At 48.6% G+C, this 23,850-nt stretch overlaps 1 protein-coding gene across 1 annotated transcript in view; it reads left to right on the forward strand.

Moving 5' to 3' along the window:
• LOC126183938 (trichohyalin-like) overlaps positions 1 to 23,850 on the forward strand; it is a 47,715-nt gene that overhangs the window by 13,321 nt on the left and 10,544 nt on the right. Inside the window, exon 2 of the mRNA XM_049926286.1 lies at positions 21,082 to 22,512. Within this exon, the coding sequence (XP_049782243.1) occupies positions 21,082 to 22,512 (1,431 nt within the window). The remainder of the gene's footprint in view (positions 1 to 21,081; positions 22,513 to 23,850) is intronic.

Genomic DNA, 23,850 nt, shown 5'->3' on the forward strand with positions numbered 1-23,850 from the left:
CACGTACCAAACATCATCATCATCATCATCATCATCATCATCATCATCATCATCGTCGTCGTCGTCGTCGTCGTCGTCGTCGTTTAATCATTTAACAGACACCTACCCCCTGTCAAAAATTACCAAAACTATAGGCTATAGTGCAAGTACTTTTGAATGATGGACGTAAGGAGTGGCTACCACCAGCTACACGTCACTCTAGAATATCTACCAAAAAAATATTTTCTACATCGTGTGGTCATTATCAGTTCAGGAGGATGCCTTTCAGATTAAAGAACATGCCTGCGTCATTTCAGAGGTTGTTAGGTGGAGGCATGGAGCTGTCAGATGACTGAAACCACGTCAATGCTTGTTGTATGTTGATGATATAAGTGTCTATGTGAGCACATTTACCGCTTAAGGCAAGTATTTTAATATTGAGGGCAACAAATTTGACAATGAGTAGGCTTTATCTTGGGGTCTGTCTTAACTCCATCCTTACTGATTAGGTGACCAAGATCTTAAAGATATACGTGAGTTTTTTGTGCCTGAGTCTGTGAAGCAACTAGAAGTCTGAAAATAGGGCGTTTCGATCACTCATACTTACTGAAGCCCACCGTGCTCAGTCATGGCTTGCCTGAGTATGAACGCTCGAAGCATGCAGGCTGTGGCTGAACGGGGCACCAAGGGGAGGGCAGGCCTAATTGCGCTGCTGTAGCAAGCATTTCAGTAGCAGCTCTGTGTGTCTGCAGACTGGTGTCGCTTCTGACTACTGCCACCAGCTGATGGACCTACACTCACATCACTTTAGTTATGCTGTAGACTATATTTCTAGGTGGTAGCGTTTAATAGCGACATCATTATGATCCATAAGAGAAAATAGTGTGCTTTATGCAATAACAAACATTTGGTGTTTCACAGGAAAACTATGTAGCTACCAGCTTTCATCAGTCTCATAACGAAAAATCACATTGCTGCTTTTTATAACACCATCTGCTTCGTTGATTCAAATGTACACGTGTGAACTTGACTACCTAACAAATTAGAAATCTAACAAGAACAATATTGTTTCCAAATTATTTCCTGTTGGCGTAATTACAATGAATCAACTCGTTTCAAATCAAGTTTGCTTCGTCTGTCAGATAATGTTCCAAAACGCACTAAAATTTATTTCGCTATTCACATTTTAGGCTGTAACACAACAAATTCTCGCTAAATTCGGTTACGCTTTCACCTCTTAAGCGGATATTCGTCATCACGAGTACCTATTCTGGTTAAATGCAAGTCATATTTAGTAGATTGAGTATGACGTGGCTCACAATCTAATCACTCCGAAAAAAGAAGCCTCCAATTTTGGCTGCTGAGTGTGGCCGACATTCTCTCAAAAGTAATAAATATTTACAGATATAATTACGTCCACGCTATAATTTTGTTCTACCTTATCAGAAACTGATATTTCGACACACATTTTACGCACAGTAGTTAATGTCTCATCTCTGTCAGAAACAGAAATCATTTCAGCAGAATTGTTACTATATTGTGCAATGTCGGAACTTCGACTTCTTCATTTGTGAGACGGAGACAGCGATGTTTCAGCACTCGTAATAATAATTATTCAACATCGAATAATCAAATACAATCCCTAGAAATAATACAGTTTCAGGACATCATACAGATTATTCTTCTGAATACGTCAGTTTATAAATTACAAACTAAAGATTTCTCTGTATTAATAAATTTTACATTTTGATGTATTTTACATTTGGTAGTATACAATCACAATATTACAAATATTGTTTTTATCAACATGATATTAGTTGTAAGTTATTTAAAACTATGAGCTTGACATACTTATCAAGCACTTTTCATACAGATATAATACTCATCTAGGGAATAAAAAGGGTTTTCAATTAGAAATCTTTTAGCTGATCTTTTAATTTGTTAGTAGGAAGGGTTGTGAGACTTTTTGGTAGGGCATTGGCTAGCTTTAGCCCAGCGTGAAGTGCATTTTTTTCATATAAAGCTGTTCTGTGGCTATTTACATGGTATCTGAACTTTTGCCTTGTATCACACTGGTGCAGGTCACAGTTGAAATTTGGATTTATTGTTTTCACAAGCAATATAACTTTCAATATGTATACACCTATAATGGTAAGCACACCTAATTTTGGGAACAGATTCCGACATGATTCTCGAGGTTTGACACCACAAATAATTCTGATAACTTTTTTCTGTAATATTAATAATGTGCTTAGGTTGGCTTGAGTTGTTGCACCCCATATTTCTACAGCATAGTTTAAATTCGATGAGAATAGGGCATGATCAGCAGTTTTTAGTACACACACGTCCTTACAATATTTGCTAATCATATTTATAGCAAACACATTCTTCGACAGGTTACATGCTAAGGAATCAATATGCATGTCCCATTTGAGGCAGTCCTGTATTGTACTTCCCGAGAACTTTGTCCATTTTTCCATTTTTCCTTTTTTACAATGTCATTTCCTATGGATAATTTCATGTCAAATTCTATTTGTTTCGTTGTGTTAAATTCCATCATTGCAGTCTTTGAAGCACTTACATTTAGATGGCTTTCATTAAAATACTTGACTATTTCATTAGTTACACTGTTGCACAGCACCTCCAGACTCTCATAGTCTTTGTGTTTACACACTATTGATGTTTCATCTGCATACAATATTTTTGTACAGTTAGGAGAACAATACTGTATATCATTAACATAAATCAAGAAAAGAAGGGGTCCCAAGACAGAACCTTGAGGCACTCCATATTTGATATCAGTAATTTTAGATTTGTAAGATCCATTGTTTGTTTTAAGCAAGACAAATTGTTTTCTATTGTTCATATACGATTTTATTAGCTCATAGCCAGTTCCTCTGATACCCAGGTTCCACAGCTTGTCAAGTAATATGGTAATGTTGACACAATCAAAAGCTTTTTCTAGATCAAGGAACACTCCAGTTCTCTATGTTCTCCTTGGCCGTTATTATTTTGTCTATTAATTATGCTGCTGCTACTTAAGTTGACTTGTTTTTCATATAGTCATTCTGATTTTCAAATATTAAATTGTGTTGACTCAGGAATGTCATTAGTCTAGTATAAATTACTTTCTCAACTACCTTAGAAAATGCAGGTAAGATTGAGATGGGGCAGTAGTTTTCAATTTTAGATTTATCACCTTTCTTGTAAATAGGGGTTACTTGTGCTATCTTTAGACTATCTGGGAAACAACCTGATGCAATTACATCATTTACTGCTGTGGCCATGGCATCAGATATTAATAGATGATAATACAACCATTGTACTGTACTGGCAAAATACTGGTGACACTGGAACCGGAGTTTTGCATTTTTTTTTTTTTTTTTTTTTTTTGTGGTTTTAGGGCGCAAAACTTCTATGGTCATTAGCGCCCAGCCCGTGACTTAAGACAGTAAAAAACCGAAATTTAAAACCAGCAGCAATGGGAACAAAGTCAGAAAATTGGAGAAACTAAAAATAGAAGACTGCTTAAAAATCCACTACAGAAAGGGGGTGATTGTCCCCAAAAAAGCTTCAAATGACTGACGTCATTGCACTGTCACTAATAAACTGTAGAACGCGGTCGGCGGAGCGCGTGTCATCTGCTAAAATCGACGATAGATCAGGCGATAGCTGTAGACGGGAGCGTAACGGATTAAAATAGGGGCATTCAATTAAAAGGTGTCTTACCGTCCACAGCTGAGAGCAGTGGGGACAGAGTGGGGGAGGATCGCCGCTTAAAAGATGTCGATGGCTAAAACGACAATGCCCTATCCGGAGTCTAGCTAAAATTACCTCCTCCCGACGACGCGTTCGGGAGGAAGAGGTCCAAGCGCAAGGAAGGGCTTTCACTTCCCGCAATTTATTACAGGGAAGTGCCGACCAATGGGCATGCCATAATTGAGCAACATGGCGACATAAATCGTTCCGAAGATCGGTGAAGGGAAGCGACTGAATAGCTGGCCGAGGAAGAGAGACTGCGGCCTTGGCCGCTATATCGGCCGCCTCATTCCCACAGATACCAGCGTGTCCCGGGAGCCAGAGGAACGCCACCGAGACGCCCCTCAGGTGAAGCAAGCGCAGACAGTCCTGAATCCGGTGGACCAGAGGGTGCACAGGGTAAAGAGCTTGGAGACTGAGGAGAGAGCTGAGAGAATCTGAGCAGATAACGTACTGTATCCGCTGATGGCGGCGGATGTAGTGGACAGCCTGGAGAACAGCGTAAAGCTCCGCAGTATAAACCGAACACTGGTCGGGAAGCCGAAAGCGATTTGGGGTGTCGCCAACAATATAGGCACTCCCTACACCTAACGATGTTTTCGAGCCGTCGGTGTAAATAAATGTGGCGTCCGTCATTTCTGCACATAGAGCAGCAAATGCCCGACGATAAACAAGTGTAGGGGTACCATCCTTGGGAAATTGACAAAGGTCACGGAGCAGCCAGATCCGGGGACGGAGCCAAGGCGGAGCTGTACCCCAAGTTGTCAAGAAGGTTTTAGGAAAGCGGAAGGAAAGAGAATGGAGCAGTTGACGGAAGCGGACTCCCGGGGGTAGTAGGGAGGAGGGGCGGCCTGCATACCCTACATCAAAGGAGGCGTCGAAAAAAAGGTCGTGGGCTGGATTAGCAGGCATGGAAGACAGACGACTAGCATAACGACTCAGGAGGACTGCTCGCCGATTGGACAGCGGAGGTTCAGCAGTCTCAGCATAAAGGCTTTCCACAGGGCTAGTGTAGAAAGCTCCAGACACTAAACGTAATCCACGGTGGTGGATAGAGTCGAGACGCCGAAGAATAGACGGCCGAGCAGAGGAGTAGACTATGCTTCCATAATCCAATTTCGAGCGCACTAATTTTTTTTTTTTTTTTTTTTGTTTGGGTTTAAGGGCGCTCAACTGCTGAGGTCATTAGCGCCCAGTCACTGTTTGAGCACATGGAATCTGGTAAAACTCAAGGGGATGGAGGGGACACCAGAAGGACCCGACAAAGATGCAGACAAAATAAGTAAAAAGATTAAATGTCCTTGGACAAGCCAGTTAAAGTTATAAAACGCAGAATACGAGCAGCTGCTCGAGCGTCATCAGCTAAAACATCCGGTAAAGTAGATGGCAGGGACAGGACAACACGAAATTGACTAAAACGGGGACACGACAATAAAACATGGCGCACTGTTAATGCCTGACCACAAGGGCACTGCGGGGCTGGGTCACCGGAGAGCAGGTAGCGGTGGCTAAACCGGCAATGCCCAATCCGCAACCTGGTCAGAAGGACCTCCTCGCGCCGAGATGGTCGGGAGGATGTTGTCCAAGCAGTTGGTAGCGGTTTTACTGCCCGGAGCTTGTTTCCTTGGAGGGATGACCAAGCATCCCACCACAACGACACAAGCCTCTTACAGACATCCCCACGAACGTCGGATGACGGGACACAATGGGAGGCTGGCCGAGGCAGGAGGACTGCAGCCCTGGCTGCAGCATCCGCAGCCTCATTCCCAGGCACTCCCACATGTCCGGGAACCCACAGAAAGCTGACAGAACCACCATTATCAGCCAAAGAATGGAGGGACTGCTGTATCCGTTGAATCAAGGGATGGACCGGATAGGGAGCTCCAAGGCTCTGAAGAGCACTGAGTGAGTCAGAGCACAGTACATATGATGAATGGTGGTGGCGGCGGGCATACTGAACGGCCTGATGGAGAGCAAAAAGCTCGGCCGTAAAGCTGGAACACTGGTCGAGGAGCCTGTATTTAAATGTGGCGGCCCCGACGACAAAGGCACAGCCGACACCATCGTCAGTTTTGGAGCCATCGGTGTAAATAAAGGTGTGACCGGCAAGTCGAGCACGAAGTTCGGCAAACCGTGAGCAATACATTGCAGCCGGAGTACCATCCTTCGGGAGTGAGCTGAGGTCGAGATAAATATGAACCGGAGCCTGGAGCCAAGGTGGTGTCGGGCTCTCACCCTCTCTAAAGGTGGTAGGGAGGGCAAAATCCAATTGTCGAAGCAGGCGACGGAAGCGGACTCCGGGGGGCAGCAGGGCAGACACATACAACCCGTACTGACGGTCGAGAGAATCGGCGAAGAAGGACTTGTAAGTGGGGTGGTCGGGCATAGACGACAGCCGGCAGGCATACCGACACAGCAGTACGTCGCGCCGGTAGGTCAACGGTAACTCGGCAGCTTCAGCATAAAGACTCTCGACAGGACTAGTGTAGAAGGCTCCGGTCGCAAGACGTAACCCCCGATGGTGGATGGAGTTGAGCCGGCGTAAGAGGGACGGCCGAGCGGACGAGTAGACGAAGCTCCCATAATCCAGCTTCGATCGGACTATGGACCGATACAAGCGAAGCAGGACAGTGCGATCCGCTCCCCAAGATGAACCGCTAAGAACTCTGAGGACATTAAGGGAACGTGTACAACGGGCCGCCAAATAAGAGACGTGTGGAGACCAACACAGTTTCCTGTCCAACGTGAGCCCTAGAAACTTAGTTGTGTCCACGAATCGGAGAACAACGGGACCGAGATGTAAGGATGGCGGAAGGAACGCTTTATATCGCCAAAAGTTGATACAAACCGTCTTTTCTTCAGAGAACCGGAAGCCATTTGCCACGCTCCATGAGTAGAGGCTGTCTAGACAACGCTGAAGGCAGCGCTCCAGGAGGCATGTTCTCTGGGCACTGCAGTAGATCGCGAAGTCATCGACAAAGAGAGAGCCTGAGACATTAGGTGGAATGCAATCCATAATGGGATTGATCGCTATGGCAAAAAGGGCTACGCTCAAGACAGAGCCCTGAGGCACTCCGTTCTCCTGGAGGAAGACGTCGGACAATACGGAGCCCACACGTACCCTAAACTTTCGTTCCGTTAAAAAGGAATCAATAAAAAGGGGCAGGCGACCGCGTAGGCCCCACCTGTGCATAGTGCGGAGGATACCTCCTCTCCAACAGGTGTCATAAGCCTTCTCCAAGTCGAAGAACACGGCTACCGTTTGGCGCCTTCGCAAAAAGTTGTTCATGATGAATGTCGACAAGGTCACGAGGTGGTCAACAGCGGAGCGGCGGCGACGAAAGCCACATTGGACATTAGTAAGGAGCCGTCGAGATTCAAGAATCCAGACTAACCGAGCATTAACCATGCGCTCCATCACCTTACAGACACAGCTTGTAAGAGAAATGGGGCGGTAACTAGAAGGAAGGTGTCTATCCTTCCCGGGTTTGGGTATAGGAACAACAACGGCGTCACGCCAACGCATGGGGACTTGACCTTCGGTCCAGACGCGATTGTAGGTACGGAGAAGGAAGCTTTTGCCCGCCGGAGAAAGGTGTGCCAGCATCTGAACGTGAATGGCATCCGGCCCCGGAGCAGAGGACCGGGACAGTGCAAGCGCACGTTCGAGTTCCCGCATAGTAAAGGGGGCATTATAGGTTTCCAGATTCAGCGAGTGGAAGGAAGGTCGCCGAGCCTCTTCTGCCTCTTTCCTGGGAAGGAAGGCAGGATGGTAATGGGCGGAGCTGGAAACCACCTCGAAAAAGCGGCCAAAGGCGTTGGCGACAGCCACCGGATCAACAAGGACCGCATTACCTGAGGTCAGGCCAGGTACCGAGGAGTGGGCCTTAATGCCCGACAGCCGGCGCAGGCTACCCCAAACGACGGAAGAAGGAGTAAAACTGTTAAAGGAGCCGGTGAAAGAGGCCCAACAAGCTTTTTTGCTGTCTTTGATGACTCTACGGCATTGCGCTCGGAGTCGTTTGTATTCAATACAATTCGCCAACGTAGGATGGCGGCGAAAGGTGCGTAAAGCACGTCGTCGAGCACGGATAGCGTCCCTACAAGCCTCGTTCCACCAGGGGACGGAAACGCGACGTGAAGAAGTCGTACGAGGAATGGAACGTTCGGCAGCATGGATGATAACAGCCGAGAGGTATTCGACCTGACTGTCACAACTGGGAAAATCGTGGTCCGGAAAGGTTGCCAGGGATGAGTAAAGTCCCCAGTCAGCTTTCAGTATGTTCCAGCTCGAAGGACGTGGGGATGGGGTGTGGTGCAGGAGACGAACGACACAGGGGAAGTGGTCGCTCGAATAGGTGTCAGAAAGGACATACCACTCGAACCGACGGGCAAGAGTGGTAGAACATATTGAGAGGTCCAAGTGGGAGAAGGTATGAGTGGAGTCCGAGAGGAAAGTCGGGGCGCCGGTATTGAGGCAGACAAGATTGAGATGGTTGAAGACATCTGCCAAGAGTGAGCCTCTTGGACAGGATGCAGGAGAGCCCCAAAGGGGATGATGGGCATTGAAGTCGCCAAACAATAAAAACGGCGGGGGAAGCTGAACGATCAGGTGCATCATGTCAGCCCGACTAACGGCAGACGACGGTGGAGTGTAGATGGTACAAACTGAAAAAGTAAAAGCAGAAAGAGTAATGCGGACAGCTATTGCTTGGAGTGGGGTGGTCAATGGGATGGGATGGTAATAGACGTCGTCCCGAATGAGCAACATGACCCCACCATGAGCTGGGACACCGTCCACAGGGGTAAGGTCATACCGCTCCGAGGTATAGTGGGTAAAGGCAATACGGTCAGTCGGGCGCAACTTGGTTTCCTGGAGTCCAAGGACGAGCGGACAGTGCAGGCGGAGGAGCAGTTGTAATTCCTCCCGATGAGATCGAATACCTCTTATGTTCCAATGAAACAACGCCATCGCTAGTCAAAAAGTTGTGGGAACGAGACGGGGGAAGAGCTGGTCACCTCGACGGCCGCGGAGGGCCAGGTTGCGAGGGAACAACGCTACAACCGACGGGAGGCGGGTCCGGTTCCATCGACTGGTCGCCAGCTGCGGCCGCTGTCCCTGGTTGTGTAGGAGGGGCAGCATCATTTGCCGACGAAAGGCCAGCTGAGCGCCTGGCAGCAGAGCGTCCCGGCGAAACTGAGGACGGCCGGGAGCGGCGACTCACGGATGGAGCGTCAGTCGAAACGCGCCGGGGTGGAGAGGGGGATAAAGATTTCTTCTTGGAGGCCTTCTTGGAAGGCCGAGGAGGCACAGGGACGGTGGGCTGGACCCGAAGAAGGTCCTCACGCGCGGGGTCCGTTTTGGAACGCCGGACCTCTGAAGCCGGGGTCCGGAACGTTTCCCCGATGGACGCCTGAGAAGAGGATCGCTTCTCAGGTGGCGTGTGGGGGGAAGGAGGAGGAAGGATGGCCCCTGGGGCAGAGGGGGTGGGGGCCACGGGGGAGGAGGATTTGGAAGGGAGGGATTTGGGAGGCGGAGGCAGAGCCCCCTGATGGGCGGAGGAGGCGGAGGGGGGATAGGAGAGGGGTGAGGATACCGCGGAAGGAGTGGACACAACTGAGGCAAATGAAGTGGTCAATGGCACGGGATGGAGGCGGTCGTACTTCTTCCTGGCCTCAGAATAAGACAGCCGATCCAAAGTTTTGATTTCTTGTATTTTCTTCTCCTTCTGATATGCGGGGCAGTCTGAGGATCTAGGCGAGTGGACGCCAGGACAATTAACGCACCGAGGTGGTGGGGTGCATGTATGTTCCTCACGAAGAGGACGGCCACAATCGCCACAGAGGGGCTCAGCCTCACACCGTGACGACATGTGCCCAAAGCGCAAACACCGAAAACAGCGCATAGGAGGCGGAACGTAGGGTCGCACGTCACACCGGTAGCACATTACCTTTACCTTCTCTGGGAGAACGTCCCCCTCGAAGGCGAGGATAAAGGCCCCAGTGTCGATGCGACGGTCTTTGGGGCCGCGCTGGACTCGCCGGACGAAATGCACGCCTCGGCGCTCCAGGTTGGCCCTGAGCTCCTCATCAGATTGTAGCAGGAGGTCACGGTGAAAAATAACCCCCTGCGTCCTATTGAGTGCCAGATGTGGGACAATGGAGACTGGGATGTCCCCTAGGCGGTCGCACGCCTGGAGCGCCGCCGACTGTGTGGCGGACGTGGTCTTGATAAGTACGGACCCTGAACGCATCTTGCTGAGAGCCTCGATTTCCCCGAAGATGTCCTCAATGTGCTGAACAAAGAACATGGGCTTGGAGGTGGCGAATGTCCCCCCATCGGTCCGAGAACAGACTAAATAGCGGGGGAAGTACTTCGCTCCAAGCCGGCGGGCCTGTCCCTCCTCCCATGGAGTGGCCAATGGGGAAGGGGCAGGAGAACCAGAACCAGAAACGGTACTTTTTCTTTTAAAAGACTCGGCCGCAGAGCGACCCGATACGTGGTGACGTTTCATCTGCGAAACGTCCGCCCCGATACCACCCACTCCGACCAGGGGCTCTCCCCACGGGCGCCACCCAGCCGCAGCAAGGGCCACCTGGCAGGATGACCATTGCCGGGAGTCCTGATGCCCCAAGGAGACGGGCATCTACTCCTTGGCCGACGTGGGGAGGGTGCAGCTCAGGTATCGGCAGTACGATCCCTGTGTTGTCAGGGGGCTACAACCTAGAGGGTACATGACGACCCCACCACAACGGGCTGGCTACCGTGCTGGATTTCTGGTGCCATGGAAAGTCCATCATGATCGCTGGTGCAGATGGAGACGCACTATGGGCGTAACTGGGACAACCCAAAAGGCGTTTAGGCCCAATTTGAGCAATAGTGGGTATGGTTACAACGCCGGTGCAATGCTGAGCGCCAAGGTCTGAGTGCACTTAGGACCAGTGGTACACCACGTAAGGTGTCCTTCCCCAAAAGGCTCGTACTTCTGTAGAAATTTAGAAAAATGGAGGTCAAACCCCAAGGGGGACCATCACATGGAAGGCCGAAACGGTTGAACTCCTTTTAGTCGCCTCGTACGACAGGCAGGAATACCTCGGGCCTATTCTTACCCCGGACCCGCAGGGGGGTCGAGCGCACTAAGGCGCGATAGAGGCGGAGAAGGACCACTCGGTCCGCTCCCCAGGAGGTACCATTCAGGACACGGAGGGTGTTAAGTGATCGCAGACAGCGAGCCGAAAGATAGGAAACGTGGGAGGACCAGCATAGTTTTCTGTCAAACATAAGACCCAAGAATTTAGCGACGTCTGAAAACGGAAGGTTGACAGGACCTAGATGTAAGGAGGGCGGAAGAAACTCCTTACGTCGCCAAAAATTGACACAAACGGTCTTACTGGGTGAAAAACGGAAGCCAGTTTCGATGCTCCACGAGTGGAGGCGATCGAGACATCCTTGAAGACGTCGTTCAAGAAGGCTGGTCCGTTGAGAGCTGTAGTAGATCGCAAAATCGTCCACAAAGAGGGAGCCCGAGACATCAGGAGGGAGACAATCCATAATTGGATTTATGGCGATGGCAAACAGTACAACACTCAGCACGGATCCCTGGGGTACCCCGTTTTCTTGGGAGAAAGTACGGGAGAGAGTAGTGTTCACCCGCACCCGAAAAGTGCGCTCTGCCATAAATTCGCGAAGAAAAAGGGGCAGCCGGCCTCGAAAGCCCCAAGAGAACAGTGTGCGGAGGATGCCTGTCCTCCAACAGGTATCGTATGCTCTCTCCAGATCAAAAAATATTGCTACCGTTTGGCGTTGCCGGAGAAAATTGTTCATGATATAAGTGGAGAGAGCAACAAGATGGTCAACTGCAGAACGATGCTTCCGAAATCCGCATTGGGCTGGTGTTAAAAGGCTGCGGGATTCCAGCCACCAAGCTAAACGGTAATTCACCATACGCTCCAAAACCTTACAGACACTACTCGTGAGAGAAATGGGGCGATAGCTAGAGGGGAGATGTTTGTCCTTTCCAGGTTTCGGAACGGGAACGACAATAGCTTCCCGCCACCGTCTGGGAAAGGTGCTGCCGGTCCAAATTCGATTATAAAGGCGAAGGAGGTAACGCAGACTGGGTGGATAAATGCAGCAACATTTGGACATGGATACCATCCGGTCCTGGGGCGGAGGAGCGAGAAGATGAGAGGGCATGTTGGAGTTCCCGCATGGAGAAAACAGTATTGTAGCTTTCGTGATTTTGGGAGGAGAAAGCAAGAGGTCGCACTTCCGCTGCACGTTTCATCGGAAGAAACGCTGGCGGGTAATTTGAAGAGCTCGAAATCTCAGCAAAGTGCTGACCCAACGAGTTAGAAATTGCGACGGGGTCCACTAAGGTATCATGCGCGACAGTGAGCCCAGAAACCGGGGAGAAACTAGGCGCGCCTGAGAACCGTCGAAGCCGACTCCAAACTTCCGAGGAGGGAGTGAAGGTGTTAAATGAGCTAATAAAGAATTTCCAGCTTGCCTTCTTGCTATCGCTGATGACGCGACGGCATCGCGCACGGAGCTGCTTATAGCGGATACAGTTGGCCAAAGTAGGATGGTGACGGAAAATGCGAAGAGCACGTCGCCGCTCACGTATTGCGTCACGGCATGCCTCGTTCCACCAAGGAACTGGGGGGCGCCGGGGCAATTCGGAGGTGCGTGGTATTGAACGTTCCGCAGCTGTAAGGATAACGTCGGTAATGTGTGTGACCTCATCGTCGACGCTGGGAAAGCGACGGTCATCAAATGTCGCGAGAGACGAAAAAAGTGTCCAATCGGCTTGGGCAAACTTCCAGCGTCGCGGGCGCATATATGGCAGTTGAGGCTGCAGTCTGAGGACACATGGAAAGTGGTCACTCGAGTGTGTATCAAGGGCGAACCATTCGAAGCGCCGAGCTAGCGGAACAGTACCGACCGCAAGGTCCAAATGAGATAAGGTTGTCGTGGAGGCAGACAAAAATGTGGGGACCCCAGTGTTGAGGCAAACTAGATCCGCTTGGTGGAAGACGTCTAGCAATACGGAGCCACGTGGACAAGGGTGCGGAGATCCCCAAAGCGGGTGGTGGGCATTGAAGTCCCCAACCAGCAAATAGGGGGGTGGAAGCTGACCAAGAAGATGAAGGAGATCAGCTCGTGCCATTGGTGTGGACGATGGAATGTATACAGTACAAAGAGAGAACGTGTATCCGGAAAGTGAAAGACGGACGGCGACAGCTTGGAAGGAAGTGTTTAAGGGGATTGGGTGATAATGGAGAGTATCACGGAGAAGAATCATGAGTCCTCCATGGGCTGGAGAGCCTTCAACAGAGGGGAGATCATATCGGACAGACTGAAAATGAGGGAGAACAAAGCGGTCATGGGGACGCAGCTTTGTTTCCTGAAGACAGAAGATGACCGGCGAGTAGGAGCGTAAGAGGACCGACAATTCATCCCGATTGGCTCGAATGCCGCGGATATTCCAGTGGATAATGGACATGGGGTGAAAAGAGAATGGAGGAATGTGACCAAAGTTGCTGTCAACTCAAAGACTGCTCGGAGCTAGCAACCGACAGCATGGAATGGCATTCAGCCGAAGGCAGAAGATCCTGATCCATAAGTTGGTCAGGAGCAGTCCCTGCCACCAGCGATCGGCCGGTTGACCGGCCACCAGCAGTGCGCCTCGGCGACACAGAAGATGGCCGAGGGCGATTTCCGCCAGGTGGTGCTGTAGAGGGGGCACGCCTTGGCGGAGAAGGAGAGGAACTGGGTTTCTTTGTAGCCTTCTTGGAAGAATGTTGTTTAGAGGAAGGAGGAACCGATGGTTGTGAAGCTGCGGTCCGTAAAAACTCTTCACGAGTATGCTCTTTTTTCGAAGACTTGGCGTCCGACTTTTGGGCTCGAGATGTAGCAGAACCCGACGAAGGGTGAGCCATAGAGTGGGCAGGCGAAAGTGGTGAGGTTGAACGAGCGATCTTTGCGCTGGCCGATCTGACGACCGTGGTACTAAAGGTGAGGTCGCAAGTCTGCGTGGCCGCCTCCTTTGTTGGCCGAGGAGAAGCAAGGACAGTGCTGTATTTTCCTGTCTGAGGCACCGTGGGCTTGCGACTGGCGAATAATTTTCGAGCAGCGAAGGTCGACACCTTTTCCTTCACCCTTATTTCCTGGATGAGCTTCTCATCCTTAAAAACGGGGCAATCTCGAGAGGAAGCAGCGTGGTCACCCATACAGTTGATGCAGCGAGGGGATGGAGGTGGTCAAGCACCCTCATGGGCATCCGTGCCACACGTAACACATTTGGCTGGATTGGAACAGGACTGGCTGGTGTGATTGAACCGCTGACATCGATAGCAACGCGTAGGGTTTGGGACGTAAGGGCGAACGGAAATTATCTCATAGCCTGCTTTGATTTTCGATGGGAGTTGAACTGTGTCAAATGTCAAGAAGACAGTACGGGTTGGAATGATGTTCGTGTCAACCCGTTTCATTACTCTATGAACTGCCGTTACGCCCTGGTCAGACAGATAGTGCTGAATTTCTTCGTCAGACAATCCATCGAGGGAGCGTGTATAAACGACTCCACGCGAGGAATTCAAGGTACGGTGCGGTTCCACCCGGACAGGGAAGGTGTGGAGCAGAGAAGTACGCAGCAATTTTTGTGACTGGAGGGCACTGTGTGTTTCTAACAACAGGGTGCCATTCCGTAATCTGGAACAAGACTTTACAGGACCTGCTATTGCGTCGACTCCTTTCTGAATAATGAAAGGGTTGACCGTGGAGAAGTCGTGACCTTCATCAGACCGAGAAACAACAAGGAACTGTGGCAACGATGGAAGAATCGTCTGTGGCTGAGACTCAGTATGCTTACGTTTGTGACTAGACTTAGTGGAAGGTGAGGAAACCATTGCGGAAGAATCCCCCATGATTACCGGCGTCTCCGATGGCGCGCTCCTCCCTTGTGGGGGCCCTCTCTGAGGGCACTCCCGCCTTAGGTGATTGTTCACACCTCAGGTCACACCTCCCGACAAACGGACGGAGGGACCAATCGGCATTTTCGGAAGGTATCAGCTCGGGTAATCACCCCTCCCTGGGCCTGGCCGTTACCAGGGGGTACGTACGTGTCCTACCTGTCTACCCGGGGCGGGGAATTACGCGTTACCCCGTCACCGGCTACGCATGAAGGGCGTGGGTCGGCCTTCAGACACGCACAGGGAGGAAGAAAGAGAAAGGGAAAGGAAGGAAGAGAGGTCTCAAACGCCGCAGCGGAGAAAAGGGAAACAGAAGAGGTAAGGAAAAGAGAAGGACAAAGGAAGGAAGAAGACATAAAAGCAAGGAAGGCAAGAAATGCAGTACATTTACGAGCGTCCGTCTCCGGACGTAGGCACAAACCATACTCCCAGATGGGGAGAAAGAGAAGGAAAGAGCCAGAGGTGAGGGGAGGAGGGGCGAAGATAGGGATGGGGAAGGATGCGGAATGGGAAGGTATGCAGCCCGGAAAGGAAGGAAGGCCACATTAGCTCGGGGTCCCGTGCTCGCTACGCACGTATCCACAAAAGAGTTGTGGACCCCCTGGGGGGAGTTTTGCATTTAAGTGCAGTTTTCATTTGCTGGCCACGCGGTGCGTCTACATTAATTTAAACGTATGTACCTCTGTATCTTCAGGACCTGTCTTGCATCGACTTTTCAGTTTGTGCGCCATAACAATCATTCTTATAGCCCGTTTCAATGGCTCTAAAAATGTCACGAGTTCTATTGCAGTGTTGTTGTAGTAACCAGTAAGTTTTCCAGACACACCTCTCTCTGGAAGCAATTCCATGATTTTGTCGTTCTGCCTTACTGCTATACGTCCAAATAAAGTTGACACTCAGCTGACGGGAGCGACCGTAAAGGCATTTTCCATTTATAGTCGCTCCCATCAGCCACCGCGCCGAGTGTCAACTGTTTCCGCGAATGTTACATACTGCAGCATTCTAAACAAACTGTTCCACTTACTCTCCATTTCTTGCTTCAAGCTTGTCTACATCGAATTCATGTCACCAGTTTTCTTCATGAAACGGACACTATCTTCAGCAGTATAAGATGTGGGATAAATCACTCCAAGCCCATTTATTAAATAATTGTCATCCAACATGTGCTTTGGGAATGTCTTCAAAACATGTGTAATGCATACATAACGCTGTACTGGCGCCTTGGTCAGTGGCAAATGAAATCTTATTAAAATTCTGGGGATTTACTCCCAACAATTTGAATAATGTTTCCTTGATATATTTATTAATAAATTCGCCATTTTTTTTTCCTTCTCGGGAAAGTGAGTTGTCACCATTACCATATTTTGCATTGCCTAAGCAAAGTGTGCAATACTAGATAGATAACACATTTTCTAATGTGTCCATACTCTGCTGTACATCCTCATGCATTCACGCCTATGGCCTGGATAATTCTGAGCATCATACTCACAAGTATTTCATCGGCTTGTACTTCAGTGTTTCGTGCTACCAGCATAGGCTGAGGCAATGTTGGAAACGGCTATATGTCCTAGTTCTGAACCGACATTTGCAGCCACCTGACATGAAGCCAGAAATTCTACACCTAACGTTACTGCAACTGGATGAACGTCTCTGGCACACATTTCTACTCAACTTGTTAATTACTGTTGATTTCACTAAAACATTTTCGTGTTCTACAGACATATGTCTTCAGATGTGTGGTGGCGGATCTGTAAGACAGGAGAGCAGAGTACTTACTACAGTACATGTAGCCGACATCCTCATCAGTCACTAATGAAAATCTCTCCCAAACATTGTTACAACCATCGTCTTTCGCATTCGGGATATATATTTCGAATAACGTTTCGCTTTCACACTCTCCTTCATCTCAAGTTCACGCATCGTGATCCTACGATGGGTGACTATAGAAGCCGGCCGGGCAATTCGAGCGTGCGACGCTGGAACGAGCATCCTGAAAGTCAAGTGCGGTTGCCCCCTCAGTCCAAAGCGCCTGTATTGACATCTGACGGACTTATGCGAAACTGCATGCAGCGAGCAATTCGAGGGAGTGTAAAGGTCAGATGCAGACCTCTTGAAGGCACTACATTCATTCGTAGGAGTCGCGAACTACTACCGAAGATTCATCAAGGGATCTGCGGATGTTGCCAGACCACTGACGCAATTACTGAAGAAAGGTTCAAAGTTTATTTGGTCAGAGGATTGTCAACTTGCTTTTAAGAGACTGGAAGGACCTCCACCGCCAAGTCCAATCTTATGGTTCCCAGATTTCGGTAAGAAATTCATTGTCATGTGATGTGTCCAACCATGCATTTGGCTGTGTGCTGTCTCAAGAAATAGAGTACATTGAGCGCCCAGTAGCCTGCAAGAGGAAACTGATGGGAGGTCAGAAGTAGAGGTGGTTCTGTGTCAGGAGGCGCTCTCCCAGTCTGCTCCTCACCCGTTTTCCTCAGGAGGATCGTGGTGACCTGTTGTCGCAGGTTGCTGTTGTTGTGGTCTTCAGTCCAGAGACTGGTTTGATGCAGCTTTCCATGCTACTCTATCCTGTGCAAGGTTCTTCATCTCCCAGTACCTACTGCAACCTACATCCTTCTGAATCTGTTTAGCGTATTCATCCCTTGCTCTCCCTCTACGATTTTTACCCTCCACGCTGCCCTCCAATACAAAATTGGTGATCCCTTGATGCCTCAGAACACGTCCTACCAACCGATCCCTTCTTCTAGTTAAGTTGTGCCACAAACTTCTCTTCTCCCCAATCATATTCAATACCTCCTCATTAGTTATGTGATCTACCCATCTAATCTTCAGCATTCTTCTGTAGCACCACATTTCGAAAGCTATTTTCTTCTTGTCCAAACTAGTTATCGCCCATGTTTCACTTCCATACATGGCTACGCTCCATACAAATACTTTCAGAAACGACTTCCTGACACTTAAATCTATACTCGATGTTAACAAATTTCTCTTCTTCAGAAACGCTTTCCTTGCCATTGCCAGTCTACATTTTATATCCTCTCTACTTCGACCATCATCAGTTATTTTGCTCCCCAAATAGCAAAACTCCGTTACTACTTTAAGTGTCTCATTTCCTAATGTAATTCCCTCAGCATCACCCGATTTAATTCGACTACATTCCATTATCCTCATTTTGCTTTTGTTGATATTCATCTTATACCCTCCTTTCAAGACACTGTCCATTCCGTTTAACTGCTCTTCCAAGTCCTTTGATGCTCGCCGATGACATTGTATTTTGAGCAAGCAGTAAAGGAAACAAAAGAAAAATTCGGAGTAGGAATTAAAATCTATGGAGAAAAAATAAAAACTTTGCTGTCTCTGACAGAATTACAGATTGAATAACATCGGGGATAGGCTGCAACCCTGTCTCACTCCCTTCCCAACCACTGCTTCCCTTTCATGCCCCTTGACTCTTATAACTGCCATCTGCTTTCTGTAAAAATTGTAAATAGCCTTTCGCTCCCTGTATTTTACCCCTGCCACCTTCAGAATTTGAAAGAGTATTCCAGTCAACATTGTCAAAAGCTTTCTCTAGGTTTACAAATGCTAGAAACGTAGGTTTGCCTTTCCTTAATCTATTTTCTAAGTGGTAGGGTCAGTATTGCCACACGTGTTCTAACGTTTCTCCGGAATCCAAACTGATCTTCCCCGAGGTCAGCTTCTACCAGTTTTTCCATTCGTCTGTAAAGAATTCGTGTTAGTATTATGCAGCCGTGTCTTATTAAACTGATAGTTCGGTAATTTTCACATCTGTCAACACCTTTCTTTGGGACTGGAATTATTATATTCTTCTTGAAGTCTGAGGGTATTTCGCCTGTCTCATACACCTTGCTCACTCATACATCTTGTCGCAGGTAGGCGCAGTGAAAGAAGATTCAGAATTAGTTATTTATTTCGATAGGTTACAATCAGTGTCTTGACTCACTGTTGACATCGGCTGTTAATGCCCCTCGAGAAATCGTATCGCAAGTAGCTTTCAATCTGCTCAAGGTAGCTGACATCACACGCGCCGTTCCTGGACAGCTGCTGTTATGGTGGTTGCCACCCGAGGTGGCTCTGGTGCTGGCCATACCGTGATGCCGTGGACTGAGTGAAGATGGCGTGATTGTTGGAATTACACTTTCTGATTTGAGAGGTGCTCTGTTCCATCCCAGTCACTACTGTTCTTCTTCATCTGCCGAACCGCGATGGTGGATGTCATGAAGCCATTTACACTACTGGCCATTAAAATTGCTACACCAAGAAGAAATGCAGATGATAAACGGGTATTCGTTGGACAAATATATTATACTAGAACTGACATGTGATTACATTTTCACGCAATTTGGGTGCATAGATCCTGAGAAATAAGTACCCAGAACAACCACTTCTGGCCGTAATAACGGCCTTGATATACCTGGGCATTGAGTCAAACAGAGCTTGGATGGCGTGTACAGGTACAGATGACCATGCAGCTTCAACACGATACCACAGTTCATCAAAACTAGTGACTGGCGTATTGTGACGAGTCAGTTGTTCGGCCACCATTGACCAGACGTTTTCAATTGGTGAGAGATCTGGAGAATGTGGTGGCCAGAGCAGCAGTCGAACATTTTCTGTATCCAGAAAGGCCCGTACAGGACCTACAACATGCGGTCGTGCATTATCCTGCTGAAATGTAGGGTATCGCAGGGATCGAATGAAGGGTAGAGCCACGGGTCGTAACACATCTGAAATGTAACGTCCACTGTTCAAAATGCCGTCAATGCGTACAATAAGTGACCGAGACGTGTAACCAATAGCAGCCCACACCATGTCGCCGGATGATACGCCAGTATGGCGATAACGCTGCCCGTGCATCTGACTTCGGGGTCTTCGTCTTAGCAGAAGCTGATGAAGGGGCTGGCGTCTGTGGGGTGATGGGAGGAAGAGGAGACGTCGACCGCGCGATCTTAGCACTGGCCGAACGGACGACCGTGGTGCTGAAGGTCAGATCGCATGTCTGGGTTGCTACCTCCCGGGTAGTCCGAGGAGAGGCGAGGACAGTACTGTATTTCCCCGCTGGGAGCAGCGTGGGCTTCCTAGTAGCCAATAGCTTGCGAGCAGCCGAGGTGGACACTTTCTCTTTGACCCGAATTTCTTGGAGACAGCGTTCTTCCTTATAGACAGGACAGTCGCGGGAGGATGCGGCATGGTCACCCTGACAGTTCACACAACGAGGAGACGGAGGTGGACAGTCACCCTCATGGGCATCCCTGCCACAAGTGACATTTAGCCGCATTGGAACAAGACTGTCGAGTATGATTGAAACGCTGACACTGGTAGCAGCGCGTTGGTGTCGGGACATAGGGGCGAACAGAAATAACCTCGTAGCCCGCCTTGATGCGCGACGGCAGCTTAACACTATCGAAGGTCAAGGAAAGTGTCCGGGTCGGTACAAGGTCATTGTTGACCTTTTTCATGACCCTATGGACAGCCGTCACGCCCTGCTCAGCGAGGAAAGATTGAAGCTCCTCGTCAGTCAATCCGTCGAGGGAGCTAGTATAGACTACACCATGAGACGAATTCAAAGTCCGGTGGGTCTCCACCCGGACAGGGAACGTGTACAGGAGGGTGGCCCGAAGCAGTTTTTGTGCCTGAAAGGCACTCTCAGTTTCTAGTAATAAGGTGCCGTTACGCAACCTGGTACAAGATTTGACAGATCCGGCTATGGCATCTACGCCCTTCTGAATAACGAAAGGGTTGACAGAGGAAAAATCCTTTCCGTCCTCAGATCGAGAAACTACGAGGAACTGTGGGGCAGGCGGTAGTACTTTTGTCACTGTTGGCTGGTCACGTTTCCGTTTTTGGGTCGAAGTCGAGAGAGATGGAGTAGAATCCATTGCGGAGGAATCCCCCATGATTGCCAGCGTCTCCGATGGCGCGCTCCTTCCTTGTGGGGACCCTCTCAGAGGGCACTCCCGCCTTAGGTGAATGTTTACACCTCAGGTCACACCTCCCGAGAAACAGACGGAGGGACCAATCGGCATGGTCAGAAGGTATCAGCTCAGGCAATCACCCCTCCCCGGGCCTGGCCTTTACCAGGGGGTACGCGCGTGCCTTACATGTCTACCCAGGGCGGGGACTTACGCGTTACCCCATCACCGACTACGCGTGCGAACGCGTGGGTCGGCCTTCAGGCACGCACAGGGAGGAAGGTAGAAGAGGAAAAATAAGAGAGAGAGAGAGGGAGAAAGAGGACAGACTGTCTCAAACGCCGAGGCGGAGACCAGAGAAGTCAAGGAGGAGGAGAAGTCAAGGAGGAGGAGAAGTCAAGGAGGAGGAGAAGTCAAGGAGGAGGAGAAGTCAAGGAGGAGGAGAAGTCAAGGAGGAGGAGAAGTCAAGGAGGAGGAGAAGTCAAGGAGGAGGAGAAGTCAAGGAGGAGGAGAAGTCAAGGAGGAGGAGAAGTCAAGGAGGAGGAGAAGTCAAGGAGGAGGAGAAGTCAAGGAGGAGGAGAAGTCAAGGAGGAGGAGAAGTCAAGGAGGAGGAGAAGTCAAGGAGGAGGAGAAGTCAAGGAGGAGGAGAAGTCAAGGAGGAGGAGAAGTCAAGGAGGAGGAGAAGTCAAGGAGGAGGAGAAGTCAAGGAGGAGGAGAAGTCAAGGAGGAGGAGAAGTCAAGGAGGAGGAGAAGTCAAGGAGGAGGAGAAGTCAAGGAGGAGGAGAAGTCAAGGAGGAGGAGAAGTCAAGGAGAAGGAGAAGTCAAGGAGAAGGAGAAGTCAAGGAGAAGGAGAAGTCAAGGAGAAGGAGAAGTCAAGGAGAAGGAGAAGTCAAGGAGAAGGAGAAGTCAAGGAGAAGGAGAAGTCAAGGAGAAGGAGAAGTCAAGGAGAAGGAGAAGTCAAGGAGAAGGAGAAGTCAAGGAGAAGGAGAAGTCAAGGAGAAGGAGAAGTCAAGGAGAAGGAGAAGTCAAGGAGAAGGAGAAGTCAAGGAGAAGGAGAAGTCAAGGAGAAGGAGAAGTCAAGGAGAAGGAGAAGTCAAGGAGAAGGAGAAGTCAAGGAGAAGGAGAAGTCAAGGAGAAGGAGAAGTCAAGGAGAAGGAGAAGTCAAGGAGAAGGAGAAGTCAAGGAGAAGGAGAAGTCAAGGAGAAGGAGAAGTCAAGGAGAAGGAGAAGTCAAGGAGAAGGAGAAGTCAAGGAGAAGGAGAAGTCAAGGAGAAGGAGAAGTCAAGGAGAAGGAGAAGTCAAGGAGAAGGAGAAGTCAAGGAGAAGGAGAAGTCAAGGAGAAGGAGAAGTCAAGGAGAAGGAGAAGTCAAGGAGAAGGAGAAGTCAAGGAGAAGGAGAAGTCAAGGAGAAGGAGAAGTCAAGGAGAAGGAGAAGTCAAGGAGAAGGAGAAGTCAAGGAGAAGGAGAAGTCAAGGAGAAGGAGAAGTCAAGGAGAAGGAGAAGTCAAGGAGAAGGAGAAGTCAAGGAGAAGGAGAAGTCAAGGAGAAGGAGAAGTCAAGGAGAAGGAGAAGTCAAGGAGAAGGAGAAGTCAAGGAGAAGGAGAAGTCAAGGAGAAGGAGAAGTCAAGGAGAAGGAGAAGTCAAGGAGAAGGAGAAGTCAAGGAGAAGGAGAAGTCAAGGAGAAGGAGAAGTCAAGGAGAAGGAGAAGTCAAGGAGAAGGAGAAGTCAAGGAGAAGGAGAAGTCAAAAGGAGAAGTCAAAAGGAGAAGTCAAAAGGAGAAGTCAAAAGGAGAAGTCAAAAGGAGAAGTCAAAAGGAGAAGTCAAAAGGAGAAGTCAAAAGGAGAAGTCAAAAGGAGAAGTCAAAAGGAGAAGTCAAAAGGAGAAGTCAAAAGGAGAAGTCAAAAGGAGAAGTCAAAAGGAGAAGTCAAAAGGAGAAGTCAAAAGGAGAAGTCAAAAGGAGAAGTCAAGGAGAAGTCAAGGGAAAGAGTAAGGAAGACAGTGAGGTGGAGAAGAGCAAAGAAAGGAACCAACAAAAGGAAGGAAGACACGAGAAGTGAAAAACCAAAAAGACCACAATCATAGGTCGTGGAACCGTCCGTCTCCGGACGCAGGCGCTAACTACCCCCGTGAGGGGGATGGACTCCTTTTAGTCGCCTCTTACGACAGGCAGGAATACCTCGGGCCTATTCTAATCCCCGGACCCGCAGGGGGGTGACTTTACAATGTTTATACAAGTGAATTTTCGTGATATAAAGTGGTATTACATACCTTTACATTCATATTATGTTTCACAAATTATTATTAAAGAAACTACTTATTTGACTCACACTATCATCTGTTGAGCCAATCACTTAACTCACAATCCTATATAAAAATTGGGCAGCACAGCTTGCATGGAACTCATTTTGGTGTGAAATATCAATACAAAGCTAGCTGCACAGTAATAAAACATTTAACAGCTTGGTGTGGTTTTTTACTGCAAAATACACCTCTCTTTCACATATCTATTATCTATCAGCACTGAACATAAGCTGAGCAACAAACTGGTGCACTATTTTTTACTATATAAATAAACAGCAATTATAGTGACATTGTGATTTCTTTCAGTACATTTAATTTTAATGATCGAAGTGATTTGTTATATCTGTAAAATATTTGTAGGTTTCTGTTACTGTATATTATTGATGCCAATTAACTTCATTTTCCTGGTACATTCATTTAAATCTGCTTATTACATACAACAGAAGTTATGTTACTTGATACATTGCAGGCAGTAGTGTTAACATTTCATGACCTGTGTCAGTTGGGGGCTTCCACAGCTTCGGTCCTGCACTATTGGTGCAGAACAAAGGCAGGTAATTCTCAAGTAACAAATATTTATGTACACAATGTTCTATGGTTAAATATAATTGACGAGAAAAACAGCAAAGTTGCAGAAAAGGAACATACATGAATAGCTTGTTAGGAATATCTCAAGCGAGACTAAACCCAGGTTTATTTTTTCCCAGTGACATTGCCTGTGCTAGTAAAATGTTTTTGTCCTGCTCCTGGTCACAACTGATTTCATAGCACATACGTCAAACCAGTGGTAACCATGGCTGATATTACACTGAAGACAGGTAAACAGCAGTGACTAGGATGCAATTTACTCCTCATGATAACAGGTTACTTTGTACCCTTTTACCTCATATCACGA

Source organism: Schistocerca cancellata, chromosome 4, assembly GCF_023864275.1.
Source record: "Schistocerca cancellata isolate TAMUIC-IGC-003103 chromosome 4, iqSchCanc2.1, whole genome shotgun sequence".
NCBI classification, from domain to species: Eukaryota; Metazoa; Arthropoda; class Insecta; order Orthoptera; family Acrididae; genus Schistocerca; species Schistocerca cancellata.